The sequence below is a fragment of the Scyliorhinus torazame genome, chromosome 6 (assembly GCF_047496885.1).
Source record: "Scyliorhinus torazame isolate Kashiwa2021f chromosome 6, sScyTor2.1, whole genome shotgun sequence".
Classification (NCBI taxonomy): Eukaryota; Metazoa; Chordata; class Chondrichthyes; order Carcharhiniformes; family Scyliorhinidae; genus Scyliorhinus; species Scyliorhinus torazame.
In genome coordinates, this window is record NC_092712.1 from 272,113,431 (window position 1) to 272,132,722 (window position 19,292).

Genomic DNA, 19,292 nt, shown 5'->3' on the forward strand with positions numbered 1-19,292 from the left:
CGACCAATCACCAGACAGAACACCAGAGGGGGGGCTTCCAACTATAAAACACAGGAGGCATCAGCACTCTGCCTCTTTCCAATGGTGACAACTGTAGTGACAGGGTGTACAAATCATTCAACACCTTCTGCACGTGGATCAGAGCTAGCCTGGTTTAGATAGTTAATGTTAGTTTACTTAGAGTAGTAGTCAACCCACAGGCAGCTGTGTGCTTCGTTACTAAAGTTCAATAAATCTTATTGAACCAACGCCTACGTTTGGTGTATGCTTGATCATTTAACTGCATCGTGTTGCAGTCCGTGTTACCCCAGAGTGAATAACACGACAGCCCCCACAACCCAGAGATGTGCAGGGTAGGTGGATTGGCCATGCTAAATTGCCTTTTACTTTAAAAAAATGAATTGGGTACTCGAAATTTATTTTAAAAATGAAACTAAAACTGAAAGTCTGAAACAAAACTGAAGATGCTGGAAGTATACAATGGATTAGGAAGTTTTTTTTTTTTTTGGAGTTTGGTGATTGGGGTTGAGTTTTCAAAAAAAAATCCAATTAATTAAGTAAATTAATTAACTAGTTAAGGGAATTTGGTGCTCATCTTAAGGAGGTGCAGAGAAGCAGACCTGTGAGGGAGTCTCGGGAGCAATTACATCACAGTCAGCAAGTAAGTGATTGGCTTGTGACTGGTAAGTGATTTCTCTCTCTTTGACTTTCTCTTAGCTGTGTAGTGTAGTTCAAATTTAACTTCAGGTTTAAGTCATGGCAGGAGAGCTCAGACCTGTGTCATGCTCCTCTTGTGAGATGTGGCAAGTCAGGGATCCTTCTGGTGTCCCTGACTCCTTCATCTGCAAGAAGTGTGTCCAACTGCAGCTCCTGTTAGACCGCTTGACGGCTCTGGAGCTGCGGATGGATTCACTTTGGAGCATCCGCGATGCTGAGGAAGTTGTGGATAGCACATTCAGTGAGTTGGTCACACCGCAGATTAAAATTACTGAGGCAGATAGGGAATGGGTGACCAACAGACAGAGGAAGAGTAGGAAGGCAATGCAGGGATCCCCTGCGGTCATCTCCCTCCAAAACAGATTTACCGTTTTGGAAACTGTTGGGGGAGATGGCTCACCAGGGGAAGGTGGCAGCAGCCAGGTTCATGGCACCGTGGCTGGCTCTGCTGCACAGAAGGGCGAGAAAAAGAGTGGCAGAGTTATAGTGATAGGGGATTCAATTGTAAGGGGAATAGACAGGCGTTTCTGCGGACGCAAACGAGAATCCAGGTTGGTATGTTGCCTCCCTGGTGCAAGGGTCAAGGATGTCTCGGAGCGGCTGCAGGGCATTCTGGAGGGGGAGGGTGAACAGCCAGCTGTCGTGGTGCATATAGGCACCAACGATATAGGTAAAAAATGGGATGAGGTCCTACAAGCTGAATTTAGGGAGTTAGGAGTTAAACTAAAAAGTAGGACCTCAAAGGTAGTAATCTCAGGATTGCTACCAGTGCCACGTGATAGTCAGAGTAGGAATGACAGGATAGCTAGGATGAATACGTGGCTTGAGAGATGGTGCAAGAGGGAAGAGGGAGGGTTTCAAATTCCTGGGACATTGGGACCGGTTCTGGGGGAGGTGGGACCTGTACAAATCGGACGGTCTGCATCTGGGTGGGACCGGAACCAATGTTCTCGGGGGTGTGTTTGCTAGTGCAGTTGGGGAGGGTTTAAACTAATGTGGCAGGGGGATGGGAACCGATGTAGGAAGTCAGTGGGGACGGAAACAAAAGGCAGGAAGGGAGAGTGTGTAAAGCATAACCAGAGAAAGCAGGGCAGAGAGCAAGGAAAGTCTACATTAAACTGCATTTATTTCAATGCAAGGGGCCTGACGGGCAAAGCGGATGAACTCAGGGCATGGATGGGCACATGGGACTGGGATATTATAGCTATGACTGAAACATGGCTAAGGGAGGGGCAGGACTGGCAGCTCAATGTTCCGGGGTACAGATGTTATAGAAAGGATAGAACAGGAGGTAAGAGTGGAGGGGGAGTGGCGTTTTTGATTAGGGAGAACATCACGGCAGTACTTAGAGGGGATATATCCGAGGGTTCGCCCACTGAGTCTATATGGGTGGAACTGAAAAATAAGAAGGGAGAGATCACCTTGATAGGACTGTACTACAGGCCCCCAAATAGTCAGCGGGAAATTGAGGAGCAAATATGTAAGGAGATTACAGATAGCTGCAAGAAAAATAGGGTGGTAATAGTAGGGGACTTTAACTTTCCCAACATTGACTGGGACAGCCATAGCATTAGGGGCTTGGATGGAGGGAAATTTGTTGAGTGTATTCAGGAGGAATTTCTCATTCAGTATGTGGATGGACCGACTAGAGAGGGGGCAAAACTTGACCTCGTCTTGGGAAATAAGGAAGGGCAAGTGACAGAAGTGTTAGTGAGGGATCACTTTGGGACAAGTGACCATAACTCCATTAGTTTTAAGATAGCTATGGAGAATGATAGGTCTGGCCCAAGAGTTAAAATTCTTAATTTGGGCAAGGCCAATTTTGATGGTATCAGACAGGAATTTTCAGAGGTAGATTGGGGGAGACTGTTGGCAGGCAAAGGGACGGCTGGTAAATGGGAGGCTTTTAAAAATGTGTTAACCAGGGTGCAGGGTAAGCACATTCCCTTTAGAGTGAAGGGCAAGGCTGGTAGAAGTAGGGAACCCTGGATGACTCGAGATATTGAGACTCTGGTCAAAAAGAAGAAGGAGGCATATGACGTACATAAACAACTGGGATCAAGTGGATCCCTTGAGTATAGAGATTGTCGAAATAGAGTTAAGAGGGAAATCAGGAGGGCAAAAAGGGGACATGAAATTGCTTTGGCAAATAATGCAAAGGAGAATCCAAAGAGATTCTACAGATACATAAAGGGGAAAAGAGTAATTAGGGACAGAGTAGGGCCTCTTAAGGATCAACAAGGACATCTATGTGCAGAGCCACAAGAGTTGGGTGAGATCCTGAATGAATATTTCTCATCGGTATTCACGGTGGAGAAAGGCATGGATGTTAGGAAACTAAGGGAAATAAATAGTGATGTCTTGAGAAGTGTGCATATTACAGAGGAGGAGGTGCTGGAAGTCTTAAAGCGCATCAAGGTAGATAAATCCCCGGGACCTGATGAAATGTATCCCAGGATGTTGTGGGAGGCTAGGGAGGAAATTGCGGGTCCCCTAACAGAGATATTTGAATCATCGGCAGCCACAGGTGAGGTGCCTGAAGATTGGAGAGTGGCGAATGTTGTGCCCTTGTTTAAGAAGGGCAGCAAAGATTTACTAGGATGTTGCCGGGACTTGATGGTTTGAGTTATAAGGAGAGGCTGGATAGACTGGGACTTTTTTCCCTGGAGCGTAGGAGGCTTAGGGGTGATCTTATAGAGGTCTATAAAATAATGAGGGGCATAGATAAGGTAGATAGTCAACATCTTTTCCCAAAGGTAGGGGAGTCTAAAACTAGAGGGCATAGGTTTAAGGTGAGAGGGGAGAGATTCAGAAGGGCCCAGAGGGGCAATTTCTTCACTCAGAGGGTAGTGAGTGTCTGGAATGGGCTGCCAGAGGTAGTAGTAGAGGCGGGTACAATTGTGTCTTTTAAAAAGCATTTAGATAGTTACATGGGTAAGATGGGTATAGAGGGTTATGGGCCAAGTGTGGGCAACTGGGACTAGCTTAATGGTAAAAACTGGGCGTCATGGACTGGTTGGGCCGAAGGGCCTGTTTCCATGCTGTAAACTTCTATGATTCTAAGTGATTGTAGGTTTAAAAATTGGCAAATATTTGGGGCAGAATCGTTCAAAAGTTTGCTGTGGGATTGCAGAAGTTTGCCCGCGCACTAATTTTGGAAGTGAAATGAAGAGGGAGGGTTGTGGTCATTTTAAGTGAAGTAATGTCTATTCCAACAGGACAACACTGGACCCTTGATCGCTCTGCGTCTGCCCGGGGGCGGGGCTCTGGGGAGCGGCACGTGGTCGACCGACTGCGCGTTTGAAATCTCTCACCAGGTTAATTGTGATCCGAGCGGCTTGCCGTCCGACAGAGAGAGAGAAAAAAAAACCGGGGTGAGAGTTCGCCGAGTGATGGCGCAGCGCAGCTCGAGACGGGGGCAGTAAAGCTTGAGACCGGGGCAGCGCAGGTCGAGCAGCCAGACGGACCCAGCGCTCGCCAGCCGAGACTTTAGGCCACTCGACACCTTTCAAAACCAGTGGCGCAGAGTTCAGCGGTAATTGGCCGCCGTTCATGTTGATGCGGGTGTGTGTGGGTGGGGGGAGAGATTTGGGGGTCCTGGAAGGCGAATGGGGCGAGGAGAGGAGGTCGTGAGGGGAAGAGAGGGATCTGGAAGGGGTGGGGAGAGGGAAGGAGAGAGGCTCTTGAAGGGGGTGGGGTGAGAAGAGGGTGTCTGGAAGGGGGAGGTGGAGAGGGGGTGTGGTGGTGGTGGAGATGGGGTCTGGTGGGGGGGGGTGGAGATGGGGTCTGGTGGGGGGGGGTGGAGAGGTGGTCTGGTGGGGGGGGGAAGAGGTGGTCTGGTGGGGGGGGGAAGAGGGGGTCTGGTGGGGGGGGGGAAGAGGTGGGGGGGGAAGAGGGGGTCTGGTGGGGGGGGGGAAGAGGTGGGGGGGGAAGAGGTGGAGAGGGGGTCTGGTGGGGGGGGGGGAAGAGGTGGAGAGGGGGTCTGGTGGGGGGGGGGGAAGAGGTGGAGAGGGGGTCTGGTGGGGGGGGGGGAAGAGGTGGAGAGGGGGTCTGGTGGGGGGGGGAAGAGGTGGAGAGGGGGTCTGGTGGGGGGGGGAAGAGGTGGAGAGGGGGTCTGGTGGGGGGGGGGAAGAGGTGGAGAGGGGGTCTGGTGGGGGGGGGAAGAGGTGGAGAGGGGGTCTGGTGGGGGGGGGGAAGAGGTGGAGAGGGGGTCTGGTGGGGGGGGGGAAGAGGTGGAGAGGGGGTCTGGTGGGGGGGGGAAGAGGTGGAGAGGGGGTCTGGTGGGGGGGGGAAGAGGTAGAGAGGGGGTCTGGTGGGGGGGGGGAAGAGGTGGAGAGGGGGTCTGGTGGGGGGGGGGAAGAGGTGGAGAGGGGGTCTGGTGGGGGGGGGGAAGAGGTGGAGAGGGGGTCTGGGGGGGGGAAGAGGTGGAGAGGGGGTCTGGTGGGGGGGGGGAAGAGGTGGAGAGGGGGTCTGGTGGGGGGGGGGGAAGAGGTGGAGAGGGGGTCTGGTGGGGGGGGGGGGAAGAGGTGGAGAGGGGGTCTGGTGGGGGGGGGAAGAGGTGGAGAGGGGGTCTGGTGGGGGGGGGGAAGAGGTGGAGAGGGGGTCTGGGGGGGGGAAGAGGTGGAGAGGGGGTCTGGTGGGGGGGGGGGAAGAGGTGGAGAGGGGGTCTGGGGGGGGGAAGAGGTGGAGAGGGGGTCTGGTGGGGGGGGGGGAAGAGGTGTGGAGAGGGGGTCACGGGGGGGGAGGAGGTGGAGGGGGGAGGAGGTGGAGGGGGGGAGGAGGTGGAGGGGGGTCTGGGGGGGGGAGGAGGTGGGGGGGGGGAGGAGGTGGAGGGGGGTTGGGGGGGGGGAGGAGGTGGAGGGGGGTCTGGGGGGGGAGGAGGTGGGGGGGGGAGGAGGTGGAGGGGGGTCTGGTGGGGGGAAGAGGGGGAGAGGGGGTCTGGTGGGGGGGGTGAAGTGGTGGAGAGGGGGTCTGGTGGGGGGTGGAGAGGGGGTCTGGTGGGGGGTGGAGAGGGGGTCTGGTGGGGGGGGGTAAGAGGTGGAGATGGGGTCTGGTGGGGGGGTGAAGTGGTGGAGAGGGGGTCTGGTGGGGGGGGGAAGAGGTGGAGAGGGGGTCTGGAAGGGGGAGGTGGAGAGGGGGTGTGGTGGTGGTGGTGGTGGTGGGGGGGAAGAGGTGGAGATGGGGTCTGGTGGGGGGGGGTGGAGAGGTGGTCTGGTGGGGGGGGGAAGAGGGGGTCTGGTGGGGGGGGGGAAGAGGTGGAGAGGGGGTCTGGTGGGGGGGGGGAAGAGGTGGAGAGGGGGTCTGGTGGGGGGGGGGGAAGAGGTGGAGAGGGGGTCTGGTGGGGGGGGGAAGAGGTGGAGAGCGGGTCTGGTGGGGGGGGAAGAGGTGGAGAGGGGGTCTGGTGGGGGGGGGGAAGAGGTGGAGAGGGGGTCTGGTGGGGTGGGGGGGGAAGAGGTGGAGAGGGGGGGGAAGAGGTGGAGAGGGGGGGGAAGAGGTGGAGAGGGGGTCTGGTGGGGGGGGGGGAAGAGGTGTGGAGAGGGGGTCACGGGGGGGGGGAGGAGGTGGGGGGGGAGGGGGTCTGGTGGGGGGAAGAGGTGGAGAGGGGGTCTGGTGGGGGGATGAAGTGGTGGAGAGGGGGTCTGGTGGGGGGTGGAGAGGGGGTCTGGTGGAGAGGGGGTCTGGTGGGGGGGTGAAGTGGTGGAGAGGGGGTCTGGTGGGGGGGGGAAGAGGTGGGGGGGGAAGAGGTGGAGAGGGGGTCTGGTGGGGGGGAAGAGGTGGAGAGGGGGTCTGGTGGGGGGGGTGGAAGAGGTGGAGAGGGGGTCTGGTGGGGGGGGAAGAGGTGGAGAGGGGGGGGGGAGAGGTGGAGAGGGGGTCTGGTGGGGGGGGGGAAGAGGTGGAGAGGGGGGGGAAGAGGTGGAGAGGGGGTCTGGTGGGGGGGGGAAGAGGTGTGGAGAGGGGGTCACGGGGGGGGAGGAGGTGGGGGGGGAGGAGGTGGAGGGGGGGGAGGAGGTGGAGAGGGGGTCTGGTGGGGGGAAGAGGTGGAGAGGGGGTCTGGTGGGGGGGGTGAAGTGGTGGAGAGGGGGTCTGGTGGGGGGTGGAGAGGGGGTCTGGTGGGGGGGGAGGGGGTGGAGAGGGGGTCTGGTGGGGGGGGGGGAAGAGGTGGAGAGGGGGTCTGGTCGGGGGGGGGAAGAGGTGGAGAGGGGGTCTGGTGGAGGGTGAAGTGGTGGAGAGGGGGTCTGGTGGGGGGGGGGGGAGAGGTGGAGAGGGGGTCTGGAAGGGGGAGGTGGAGAGGGGGTGTGGTGGTGGTGGTGGTGGTGGGGGGGGGGAAAGAGGTGGAGATGGGGTCTGGTGGGGGGGGGTGGAGAGGTGGTCTGGTGGGGGGGGGAAGAGGGGGTCTGGTGGGGGGGGGAAGAGGTGGAGAGGGGGTCTGGTGGGGGGGGGAAGAGGGGGTCTGGTGGGGGGGGGAAGAGGGGGTCTGGTGCGGGGGGGGGGAAGAGGTGGAGAGGGGGTCTGGTGGGGGGGGGAAGAGGTGGAGAGGGGGTCTGGTGGGGGGGGGAAGAGGTGGAGAGGGGGTCTGGTGGGGGGGGGGGAAGAGGTGGAGAGGGGGTCTGGTGGGGGGGGGGGGAAGAGGTGGAGAGGGGGTCTGGTGGGGTGGGGTGGGGGGGGGAAGAGGTGGAGAGGGGGGGGGAAGAGGTGGAGAGGGGGGGGGGAGAAGTGGAGAGGGGGGGGGGAAGAAGTGGAGAGGGGGTCTGGTGGGGGGGGGAAGAGGTGTGGAGAGGGGGTCACGGGGGGGGAGGAGGTGGGGGGGGAGGGGGTCTGGTGCGGGGAAGAGGTGGAGAGGGGGTCTGGTGGGGGGGGTGAAGTGGTGGAGAGGGGGTCTGGTGGGGGGTGGAGATGGGGTCTGGTGGGGGGGGGAAGAGGTGGAGAGGGGGTCTGGTGGGGGGGTGAAGTGGTGGAGAGGGGGTCTGGTGGGGGGGGGGAAGAGGTGGAGAGGGGGTCTGGTGGGGGGGGAAGAGGGGGTCTGGTGGGGGGGGGAAGAGGTGGAGAGGGGGTCTGGTGGGGGGGGGGAAGAGGTGGAGAGGGGGGGGAGAGGTGGAGAGGGGGTCTGGTGGGGGGGGGAAGAGGTGGAGAGGGGGGGGGGAAGAGGTGGAGAGGGGTCTGGTGGGGGGGGGGGAAGAGGTGTGGAGAGGGGGTCACGGGGGGGGGAGGAGGTGGAGGGGGGTCTGGTGGGGGGAAGAGGTGGAGAGGGGGTCTGGTGGGGGGGGTGAAGTGGTGGAGAGGGGGTCTGGTGGGGGGTGGAGAGGGGGTCTGGTGGGGGGGGGGAAGAGGTGGAGAGGGGGTCTGGTGGGGGGGTGAAGTGGTGGAGAGGGGGTCTGGTGGGGGGGGGGAAGAGGTGGAGAGGGGGTCTGGTGGGGGGGGAAGAGGTGGAGAGGGGGTCTGGTGGGGGGGGGAAGAGGTGGAGAGGGGGTCTGGTGGGGGGGGGGGAAGAGGTGGAGAGGGGGGGGAGAGGTGGAGAGGGGGTCTGGTGGGGGGGGGAAGAGGTGGAGAGGGGGTCTGGTGGGGGGGGAAGAGGTGGAGAGGGGGTCTGGTGGGGGGGAAGAGGTGGAGAGGGGGTCTGGTGGGGGGGGGAAGAGGTGGAGAGGGGGTCTGGTGGGGGGGGAAGAGGTGGAGAGGGGGTCTGGTGGGGGGGGGGGAAGAGGTGGAGAGGGGGTCTGGTGGGGGGGGGGAAGAGGTGGAGAGGGGGTCTGGTGGGGGGGGAAGAGGTGGAGAGGGGGTCTGGTGGGGGGGAAGAGGTGGAGAGGGGGTCTGGTGGGGGGGGGGAAGAGGTGGAGAGGGGGTCTGGTGGGGGGGGAAGAGTTGGAGAGGGTCTGGTGGGGGGGAGAAGGAGAGGGGGTCTGGTGGGGGGGGGGAAGAGGTGGAGAGGGGGTCTGGTGGGGGGGGGGAGAGGTGGAGAGGGAGTCTGGTGGGGGGGGGAAGAGGTGGAGAGGGGGTCTGGTGGGGGGGGGAAGAGGTGGAGAGGGGGTCTGGTGGGGGGGGAAGAGGTGGAGAGGGGGTCTGGTGGGGGGGGGGGAAGAGGTGGAGAGGGGGTCTGGTGGGGGGGGGGAAGAGGTGGAGAGGGGGTCTGGTGGGGGGGGGAAGAGGTGGAGAGGGGGTCTGGTGGGGGGGGAAGAGTTGGAGAGGGTCTGGTGGGGGGGAGAAGGAGAGGGGGTCTGGTGGGGGGGGAGAAGGAGAGGGGGTCTGGTGGGGGGGAGAAGGAGAGGGGGTCTGGTGGTGGGGGGGAGAGGAACAGGGGGTCTGGTGATGGGGGGGAGAGGAAGAGGGGGTCTGGTGTGGGGGGGGGAGAAGGAGAGGGGGTCTGGTGGTGGGGGGGAAGCAGAAGAGGGGGTCTGGTGGGTGGGGGAGAAGGAGAGCGGGTGTGGTAGGAGGGTGGGGGAGGAGGAGGTGAGGTCTGAAATGAAAATGGGGGAGGAGGAGGGGGGTCTAGAAGGGGGATGGGGGAGGAGGAAGAGGGGGGTCTGGAAGGGTGGTGGGAGGAAGGAGGAGAGGAGGTCTGGAACGGGGGTGGGAAGGTACGGATGGTGGGGGGGTTAGTATAAATTAAATTACAAACACTGCCGTCCAGGTTAAAAGCAGGTGTGGTGGATTAAAGATAGACTTGCAGGTTCAACCAAGACCGTATTTAGAGGATGTTAACAGTGCCAGCAGCGATGTTAGACTGCCCGTTTCCCTGCGCAAACACCCAATGACGTCTCGCAATCGTTCTTTTAAAGTGCCCGTGTTCAGCTACAAGGCTACAACACAATAAACACTATGAATACACAACATTTCCTCCACCTTTACTTAAAGGTCCCTGACACAATAAACAGTATAACATTAGCAATCGATTTGCAACACGAACAACAACAACAGTTAATATGTCAGACGTTCTGGCCGTTCTCTGTGTGGTTGTTGGCCATTTCTGCACACACTGGAATCATTTCAAAGTCCGGTTTTGGGCACGTTTGGCAGGGAGTTTTGTGACGGCTGCAGTGCTGTGATTGACACTGCTGTTCAGCGCCGCTTAGCTGTTTCTTTTGGACCTGCGGGAACTTCTTCCCATCGAGGCCACACTTGGAAGGTTTTCCTGCACTGGGTTTGGTTTGATTTGATTTGATTTATTGTCACATGTACCGAAGTACAGTGAAAAGTATTTTTCTGCGGCCAGGGGAACGTACACAGTACGTACATAGTAGACATAAAAGAATAATCAACAGAGAACATTGACAAATGGTACATCGACAAACAGTGATTGGTGACAGTACGGAACAAGGAGCCAAACAAAACAAATACACGAAGAGCAGCATAGGGCATCATAAATAGTGTTCTTACAGGGAACAGATCAGTCTGACGGAGAGTTGTTGAGGAGTCCAGTAGCTGTGGGGAAGAAGCTGTTCCTATGTCTGGATGTGCGGGTCTTCAGACTTCTGTACCTTCTGCCTGATGGAAGGGTCTGGAAGAAGGCAAAGCCTGGGATGGAGAGGTCTCTGATAATGCTGTCTGCCTTCCTGAGGCAGCGGAAGGTGTATACAGAATCAATGTGAGGGTGGCAAACTTGTGTGATGCGTTGGGCTGAGTTCACCACACTCTGCAGTTTCTTGCGATCTTGGACTGAGCAGTTGCCATACCAAGCTGAATGATCCGGCCGGATAGGATGCTCTTTATGGCACATCTGTGGAAGTTTGTGAGAGTTGATGCAGACATGCCAAATTTCTTTAGCTTCCGTAGGAAGTAGAGACTTTGTTGTGCTTTCCTGACTGTTGCATCAACGTGAGTGGACCAGGACAGACTGTTGGTGATGGCTGTTGAGTTTGTTCTGACTTCTTGTGCTTGAATTCAACTGTTCGGCTTCTTTACCTGCTCATTCCATGGATACAGCTACTTCCAAAGCTTTCTTTAAAGTCAGGTTGCTTTTCTTTAACCGCTTTTGAACAATTTGACTCCTTAAACCACAGACTAATCAACCTCTGGTATCCGTTTGACACATCCCTGAATTCAGTGTTCAGCCAGTCTTTTCAGGGTAGCTACAAACTGTAACCTATTCACCTTCTTCTCCTTGGTTACACTTATGAAATCTAAATGTTTCTGAGATGACTGAAAGTTTTGGTGAATAGTGGCCCTGCAGAATGTCCTCCATTTCTTTGTATGTTTTATGCCTGACTTTTCCGGCTGTATCGGACTTCTAAGGAAGTCCCGAAAGACATGCTTATTAGGTGAATTGGACATTCGGAATTCTCCCACTGTGTACCCGAACAGCGCCGGAGTGTGGCGACGCGGGGATTTTCACAGTAACTTCAGTGCAGTGTTAATGTAAGCCTACTTGTAATGCTAATAAAGATTATTATTAGGTTAAATGTTTTCCTGCCATTAGGCTCAGGAATGCTGGGATTTTTATATCTGCTGCTATCTTGATAGCTTGAACAAAATAGTTCAATCATTCTGTATATGAGCTCCATCGTTCAGTATTCTCATCAAATGGTCCCAGCTCTAAATTTGTTGTTGTAGGGTACTTGCTACTCACTGCTGCTGAGTTTGTTTAGGGCGGAGCACATGGTGGGCTTTTCTTCAAGGTTGTTTCCTTCGGGTTTTTCGGTTTCTCCGGTGGCTGCAACCGTTTGGCTCCCCCAGTCTCCAGCTTTCATGTGGCGACGATTTCAATTATTTATTATTTCTTCGGGTGCCCACAAAAGCTGTACGTCTACCTGGTTGCTAGTTTCTGTGTGGTGGTGAATGGCGTAATTCTGTCTTATGGATTAAAGATCAAGTCTGCAGGCCTTGGAGGCTCAACCGAAACTTAGAGCTTTATTTAGAAGATGTTAACACTACAGGCTTGGTTGTTAGACTGCCTGTGGAAGTGGCCAATGACGTCATCAACTCTTAAAGTGCCCCTATTCAGCCACAAGGCTGCTTGTGAGGAAACACTGAAAACACTATGAATACTATTACAGTCCCTGACCAGACCCCAACAGTGGCTAGGATACAGGACTGAAACCTCAATATTTTATTTTAATTTTGTAAGAATGTGAGGAAAGGATACTTTGCTCCAGGAGTGATGGCGCGAAGAAATCGAGATATGGGGCTGGATTCTCCGCCACGCCACTTTTTAGCCTCGACCCGCCGTCAGGATTCTCCGTTATGCCGGCCGGTGAATGGGGTTTCCCACACCGTCGGGAAACCCCCGGGCTCCGGCAAAACGGAGAATCACGCTGGCGGAGAATCACGCCCATGGTATTTTAAAACAAACCTTTATTACTAACATAGTATTTTTTTTACTTAAACATTTAAAAAAAAATTAGAGTACCCAATTATTTTTTTGAGATATTTTGGAATGTTGTAGGGCTGGAGGATATTAGCGGTAGGAAGGGTGTAGCTATGGAATGATTTGAAAACAAGAGACATTTTAAATTAAGGCATGGCTCAGCCAGGAGCTAGGATAGGTTAGTGGCATGAGTGATGGGTGAATACGATAGCCTGATTTCAGGTTTTCGAAGATAAGTGCGGGAGGCTATCCATGAGTGTGGGAATAGTCAAGTAGAGGCCACAAAGGCATGGATGAGGGTTTCAGCATCAAATGAGTTGAGTGGAATACTGTCAGGTGATGTTCCAGGATGGAAATCTTAGTGATGATGTGAATGTGCGGTTGGAAGCTGAATCCCGCAAGATTGCACTGGAGGGCTGTCAGCCTAGAATACTCAAGTCTCTTCTAGTGGGATTTGAACCCACAGCAACAATAGCTTGGATTTATATAGCATATTTTAATGTAGCAAAATGCCCTAAGGTGCTTGTTAGGAGCTTTGTCAAACAAAATGTGACATTTCAGCAGTGACTTGAAAGAGGAGTGAGAAATGGAGAAATTTAGGAAGGGAATTCCAGGGTTTAGGCCTAAGCAGTTACTTCAGCGGGAGACAGTGGTGAAGTGCTAATGTCACTGGACTAGTAATCCAGAGGCTCTGGGAATATGGGTTCAAATCCCACATTAGCAGCTAGTGGACTTTAAATTCAATGAATACAATCTAGAATTGAAAGGTCATCTCATAATGGAGACCATGAAACTATCATTGATTGTTGTAAAAATCCATCATGCCCATAAGGGAAGGAAATCTGCTGTCCTTCGCTGTTGGCTTACATGTGACTTCAGACATAGAGCAGCAATATGGTTGACTCTACTGCCCTCTGAAATTGCCGAACGAGCCACTCTGTTCAAGCCCAATTAGGGATGAACAACAAAAGCTGACCTACCCAGCGATTTCCACATTCCATGAAAGAATAAGTTTTTTAAAAAAGGTATTGCCACCAACGGTGGAGAAAGGAAATCAGGGATGTGCAAGAGTCCAAAATTGGAGGAGCATAGAGATCTGAGAATTTCTTTTGATGGAGATCTCTACAGGGCTGCTGAGCTACAACTGGCAGCTAAGCTGGTTCCAAGTTTATGAAACCAATTTTCTGTGGTTTTCCCCACAGCTTATTTGTCTGACACAAAGAAACATATCTGTGGCTGTCCTTGTGCGTCTTCAAAGCTGCAATTTCTTTTCTTCTGTTTCTCAGTAGTCATTGCTTGTTACGATGTTCATAGTTGCTTCAAGTGACCTTGAAGTATTAAAAATGCATAATTACATATAAATACATATAGAAATGTTTACATGAACAGAGACAATTTGGAGTTTGTATGCACAAGTCCTTAAAGGTAACCGGGCAAGTTAATTATATGGTATCTTGCTTACTTGGATCTTTCTAGAACTTTATAAGTGATTGGTTATGTCTCATCTGGAGTATTATGGATAATTCTGAGCACCACACTTCAGAAAAAATTTAAAAGCATTAGTGTAGGGGAGATTTACCCGGTTAAGAGACTTCTGTTTCTAAAAGGTTATAAAACTCCTTAGAACAGAGAAGGCTAAGAGGAAACTTGATGGGGGTTTCCAAGATGATCAGTTTTGCTATGGTAAGTAGAGAAAATTGATTTGCTTTGGTTAGTGGGTCAATAACTGTCAATGATTAGAAGCTATAGATTCAAAATGATTGGAAAAAGATTGAGGGAGATAATTTTTTTTCACTTGGAGTTGATGACACCTGTAAAGCTCGACATGAAAAAGTGGCAGAAGTTGATTCTGTAAATAATTTAAAAAGGTATTGAATAGGTACCTGAGGATGAACTTGCACAAGTTGCAAAAACAAAGCAAGGAAGTGGGACTAAGCAGCATTGTTCTTTCAAAGAGCCTGTACGGTTACAATGGGCCAAATGACCTCCTGTGCTGTAATTTTGTATGACTTCTAAAATACCCAACAATGAGGTAAGCATTACTTAATCCTGAATGACCAAAATTCAGCTGATAATGCCCAGCTGAAGCAAGCATATACATTCTAAAGTGCCCTCAATCATCAGCTTTCTTATCTAAAAGATACCAACAATTGATTTGAGGTTAATATTTATTTTAAAAAGTTGGATCTATTTTGTGTATTAACTAATGCTTACACAGATTTGTGCACAACAATAATCTCCAAGGAAATTAGTGTTCAATGTTTAAAATTTATAATGGAATTATTCGGGATTCTTTTTTTTGTAGATCATGCCGGCTGCTTGTGATTCGTTAGTGGAAGACATTGAAGATATTGTTTCAGCAGAAGACCCAAAACCTCATGATCAACTGTTTGCAAAAAGGAGCATTGTCCCACATGTCAGAAAGAGAAACAAACACAAGCAGGATGATGGGACAGAAGATTTGCATGCTGATAGGTGAGTTCCATTTCTATAATTTTATCAAAAGTTGCAATGATTGACTGCAGTTCCATGTTGGAATCCTTCCAGTCAAATTTCCACCCCTGCCACAGCATTGAGACAACCCTTTATCAAAGTCGCAATCGCCTGTTGTAAACTGACCCTCTCCTCCTCATTCTTGACCAATGTGTAGCTTTTGACATAGTGGCTCACACCTTCCTCTTCAAACAATCCTCCTCCCTGGTTTAACAGGATGGCACTGTCTCACCAGTTACTATTCCAATATCCAGACATTGCCAGAGAATCATCTCCTGTGCTTCCTCTTCCAGCTCCTGCAAGTTCCTCTGGATACCCACAAGGATCCATCCTTGTCTTCCCACTTCTATTTCTCATCATCCAAAGACAAGTTAGGTTCCATATATATGCTGGTGACCTGTAACTCTACCTCAATACCAGCTCCCTAGATCCCTCTATAGTCGCTGATTTGTCACACTGCTTGTCCAACATCCAGTATTGGATGTGCAGAAATTTCCTAGGGGATTTTCACAGTAACTTCATTGCAGTGTTACTGTAAGCCGACTTGTGACACTAATAAAGATTATTATTGGGAAGACCAAAGCTTCTGCCTTTCATAGAATCCCTACGGTGCAGAAGGAGGCCATTCGACTCATCGAGTCTGCACTGACCCTTGGAAAGAGCACCCTACCTAGGCCCACGCTTCCACCCTATCCCCGTAACTCAGTAACCCCAGCTAATCGTTTGGACACTAAGGGGCAATTTAGCATGGCCAATTGACCTAACCTGCACATCTTTGGACTGTGGAAGGTAACCAGAGGAAACCCATACGGACACTGCAAACTCCACACAGTCACCCGAGGCTGAAATTGTACCCGGGACCCCCCCCCCCCCCCCCCCCCCCCCCCCCAAGACCCCCTGTCCCTTGTGTAGGGTGTCGAGAATGAAGGGACAGTTTAAATGTCTCACATTTAAATTGAGATTAGGAGAATTTCTTTCTCTAGGTTTAGTCTGTGAAATTCCCTTCCCAGAGAGCGTTGGAGGCTGGATCATCGATTATATTCGCGGCTGAGTGTGAGAGATTTTTGATCGACAAGGGAACCAAGGGTTATGCAGGACAGACTGGGGGCTAAACAGCTGGTTTGTGATGCAGAACAAGGCCAGCAGCGCGGGTTCAATTCCCGTCCTGGCTGAGAGTTCTGAATTCTCCCTCAGTGTACCCGAACAGGCGCTGGAATGTCGACTAGGGGGCTTTTCACAGTCACTTTATTGCAGTGTTAATGTGAGCCTACTTGTGACAATGAAAAGATTATTTATTATTATTTTTATTTAATAGCCATGACCCCAGAGCTTTTCATTTCCACTGGACCATGGGTGTCCAATTGGACTAGGTGGATTTTCATGGAAGCTTGAATTTCAACATTCCGGGGGGGGTGTTGACATACCACAACTGAGATTATTGTCAATAGAGTACAATAATTAGGTATGGGAGTAGACCATTTGGCCCTTTGAGCCTGTTCCGTCATTTATATGATCATGGCTGATCTTGACCTTCAACTCCACTTTCCCACCCGATCCCCATATCCCTTGATTCTGTCTATCCCAGCCTTAAATGTATTCAACGATTTGAGCATCCATATTTCGGGGATAGAGAATTTCCAAAGATTTACAACCCTTTGAGTGAAGTAATTTCTCATTTTAGTCCTAATGATTGACCCCTTATCCTGAGATGTGCCCTGTGTTTTCGATTCCCTGACCATAGAACATAGAACATAGAAAATACAGCACAGAACAGGCCCTTCGGCCCACGATGTTGTGCCGAACCTTTGTCCTAGATTAATCATAGATTATCATTGAATTTACAGTGCAGAAGGAGGCCATTCGGCCCTTTGAGTCTGCACCGGCTCTTGGAAAGAGCACCCTACCCAAACTCAACACCTCCACCCAACACCAAGGGCAATTTGGACATTAAGGGCAATTTATCATTGGAATATTCACCTAACCCGCACATCTTTGGACTGTGGGAGGAAACCGGAGCACCCGGAGGAAACCCACGCAGACACGGGGAGGACGTGCAGACTCCGCACAGACAATGACCCAAGCCGGAATCGAACCTGGGACCATGGAGCTGTGAAGCAATTGTGCTATCCACAATGCTACCGTGCTGCCCTTAAGAACAAATAAATCTACACTATATCATTTTACCGTAATCCATGTACCTATCCAATAGCTGCTTGAAGGTCCCTAATGTTTCCGACTCAACTACTTCCACAGGCAGTGCATTCCATGCCCCCACTACTCTCTGGGTAAAGAACCTACCTCTGATATCCCTCCTATATCTTCCACCTTTCACCTTAAATTTATGTCCCCTTGTAATGGTGTGTTCCACCCGGGGAAAAAGTTTCTGACTGTCTACTCTATCTATTCCCCTGATCATCTTATAAACCTCTATCAAGTCGCCCCTCATCCTTCTCCGCTCTAATGAGAAAAGGCCTAGCACCCTCAACCTTTCCTCGTAAGACCTACTCTCCATTCCAGGCAACATCCTGGTAAATCTTCTTTGCACCTTTTCCAGAGCTTCCACATCCTTCCTAAAATGAGGCGACCAGAACTGTACACAGTACTCCAAATGTGGCCTTACCAAAGTTTTGTACAGCTGCATCATCACCTCACGGCTCTTAAATTCAATCCCTCTGTTAATGAACGCGAGCACACCATAGGCCTTCTTCACAGCTCTATCCACTTGAGTGGCAACTTTCAAAGTTGTGACCAGTGGAAACAATCTCTCAGTGCCTACCCTATCAAGCCCCTTCAGAATCTTGTATGCTTCAATGAGTTTATCTCATTCTTCTTAACTCCACAGAATATAGTCTCAATTTACTCAGCCTCTCATCATAGGATAATCCTCTCATTCCAGCAACCAATCTAGTGAACCTTTGCTGTCCACATGGTTAGACATAAAACTTAAATTGCAACTTAGGAATCATAGAATTTACAGTGCAGAAGGAGGCTACGTCGGCCCTTGAAAGAGCACCCTTCTTAAGCCCACGCCTCCACCCTATCCCTAACCGATGAACGCTAAGGGTCAATTTAGCACGGTAAATCCATCTAACCTGCAAACTCCACACAGTCACCCTAGCCGGAATGGAACCTGGGTCCCTGGAGGCATTTGGAATGTAAGGGTGTGATGTCCAATGTTATAGCCAGCTCACTGGTTATTTACTGTTCTTTAGGATGGAGCAGCCATGTTCCCTCAATGATCAAACCTAATTGCCTAGTATCTACTAATCAGCATTGACTTATAAAAGAATAAGGTTGTTTTCTCAGTTTGATATTTTCTGCAAAGGAATGCCAGCTTCTTGCATATTTGTTTCCGAATGTTGAGGCCGTTGACATTCAAGAATATTTTTGATAGCAGCTGCATGCGAAACTGCTGGTTAATTGTGTTTGGAACAAGTTCCTCTGTATTTGACAGGGTGAGAGTGCCCCTTGCCTAAGTCTGCTACTGAAGGTGTTTTGTTTCTTTTTTTGTTAAAAGGATATTTTATTCCAAACATATTCAACAAAATAACACAAGCTTAACATCCAATCAAAGTTTGTACATTTTTCCCTTTAAGCCCCCCCTCCCGTGACAACCAGTTCCTCAAATATAGCTATGAACGGCCTCCACTGTACCTCAAAGCCCTCCTCAAATATAGCCATGAACGGCCTCCACCGTACCTCAAAGCCCTCCTCTGATTTGAAAAAAGGGTGGGAATTTTAAAATCGAGATGTTGTTTAAATTGGAACCAGTATTAGGACAATGAGCACAAGGATGATGGGTGGATGGGATTTGATGTGAGTTGAGAAGGGACTGCAGAGTTTTGGATGACCTAAATTTTACTGAGGGTAGAATGTGGGAGACTGGCCAGGGGTTTGTTAGAATAGTTGAGTCCAGACATAGCAAAAGTCATGAATGAAGGACTTAGCAGCAGAAGAGTCTGAGGCAAGGGCAGAGGCAGGTGATATTATGGAGGTGGAAATAGGCAGTCTTAGCGACAGCATAGACATGTACATCTCCAATTGTTGAAATTGCTTGTTTACTTCTAGGTCCTGATCATTTGTTTGTGGAATTGTTGCATTCCAAGTTTTGTCAGACTTCTGTCATCTCTGTTGAAACAACTGCAGTTCATCCATTCAGTATCTATATCGTATGAAATTTATGGAGCTTTGCCTAGAACGTTCTAATAATGTTCAGGAGGATACCAATGAGTTTGCTGATCACTGCTTATGCATATGCATGGTCCACATGATCCTGCCAGGTCGAATTATTCTGTTAAAATTTGCAATGAGGATACTGTATAAACTGCTATGCTCAAGTTTGAGATTTTTGTTATACTTCAGCTCACTAGTGTCATTGATTATCGTGGATCTGGAGTACTTTTGTTTTTAACTTGATGTTCCTTGAGTATTCATTACGATATTGTCACCAAGTGAGGGAATACCTGCCTATCCGTGAGCTTCTGTTAAGGGAGGGAATTGGTGACAGCTAGTAATATTTTCGGTGCACCATATTATCCAGGCATTTGAAGTCTTCGAATCAAACAAATAATACTGGAAAACTCAGCTGATCTGGCAAGATCAGTGGAGAAAGAAACAAGAGTTAATGGGCAGACTTTATTTTCAACAGACCAGCTTGCAATGAATTGAGAGCCTATTTGCTTCAGCAGCAGGCTTTGTCATGTTTAATTTAGCCATGGCATTAGTATCTCACTTCCACTTTGCTCAACCAAGAATGTGAATTTAATGATGACCCACATCTGTCAAT

General features: G+C 51.3%; 1 protein-coding gene across 2 annotated transcripts in view; it reads left to right on the top strand.

The window, feature by feature from the left end:
- Positions 1-4,067: 4,067 nt before the first annotated feature.
- The window catches only part of cdkal1 (CDK5 regulatory subunit associated protein 1-like 1), a 979,997-nt gene continuing 964,772 nt past the window's right edge, over positions 4,068-19,292 (top strand). Inside the window, exons 1-2 of one of the 2 annotated variants that reach the window (XM_072509703.1) lie at positions 4,068-4,252; positions 14,319-14,488. In XM_072509703.1, the coding sequence (XP_072365804.1) occupies positions 14,322-14,488 (167 nt within the window). In that variant the 5' untranslated portion in view covers positions 4,068-4,252; positions 14,319-14,321. The remainder of the gene's footprint in view (positions 4,253-14,318; positions 14,489-19,292) is intronic. The other variant, XM_072509704.1, reaches the window with a different exon arrangement.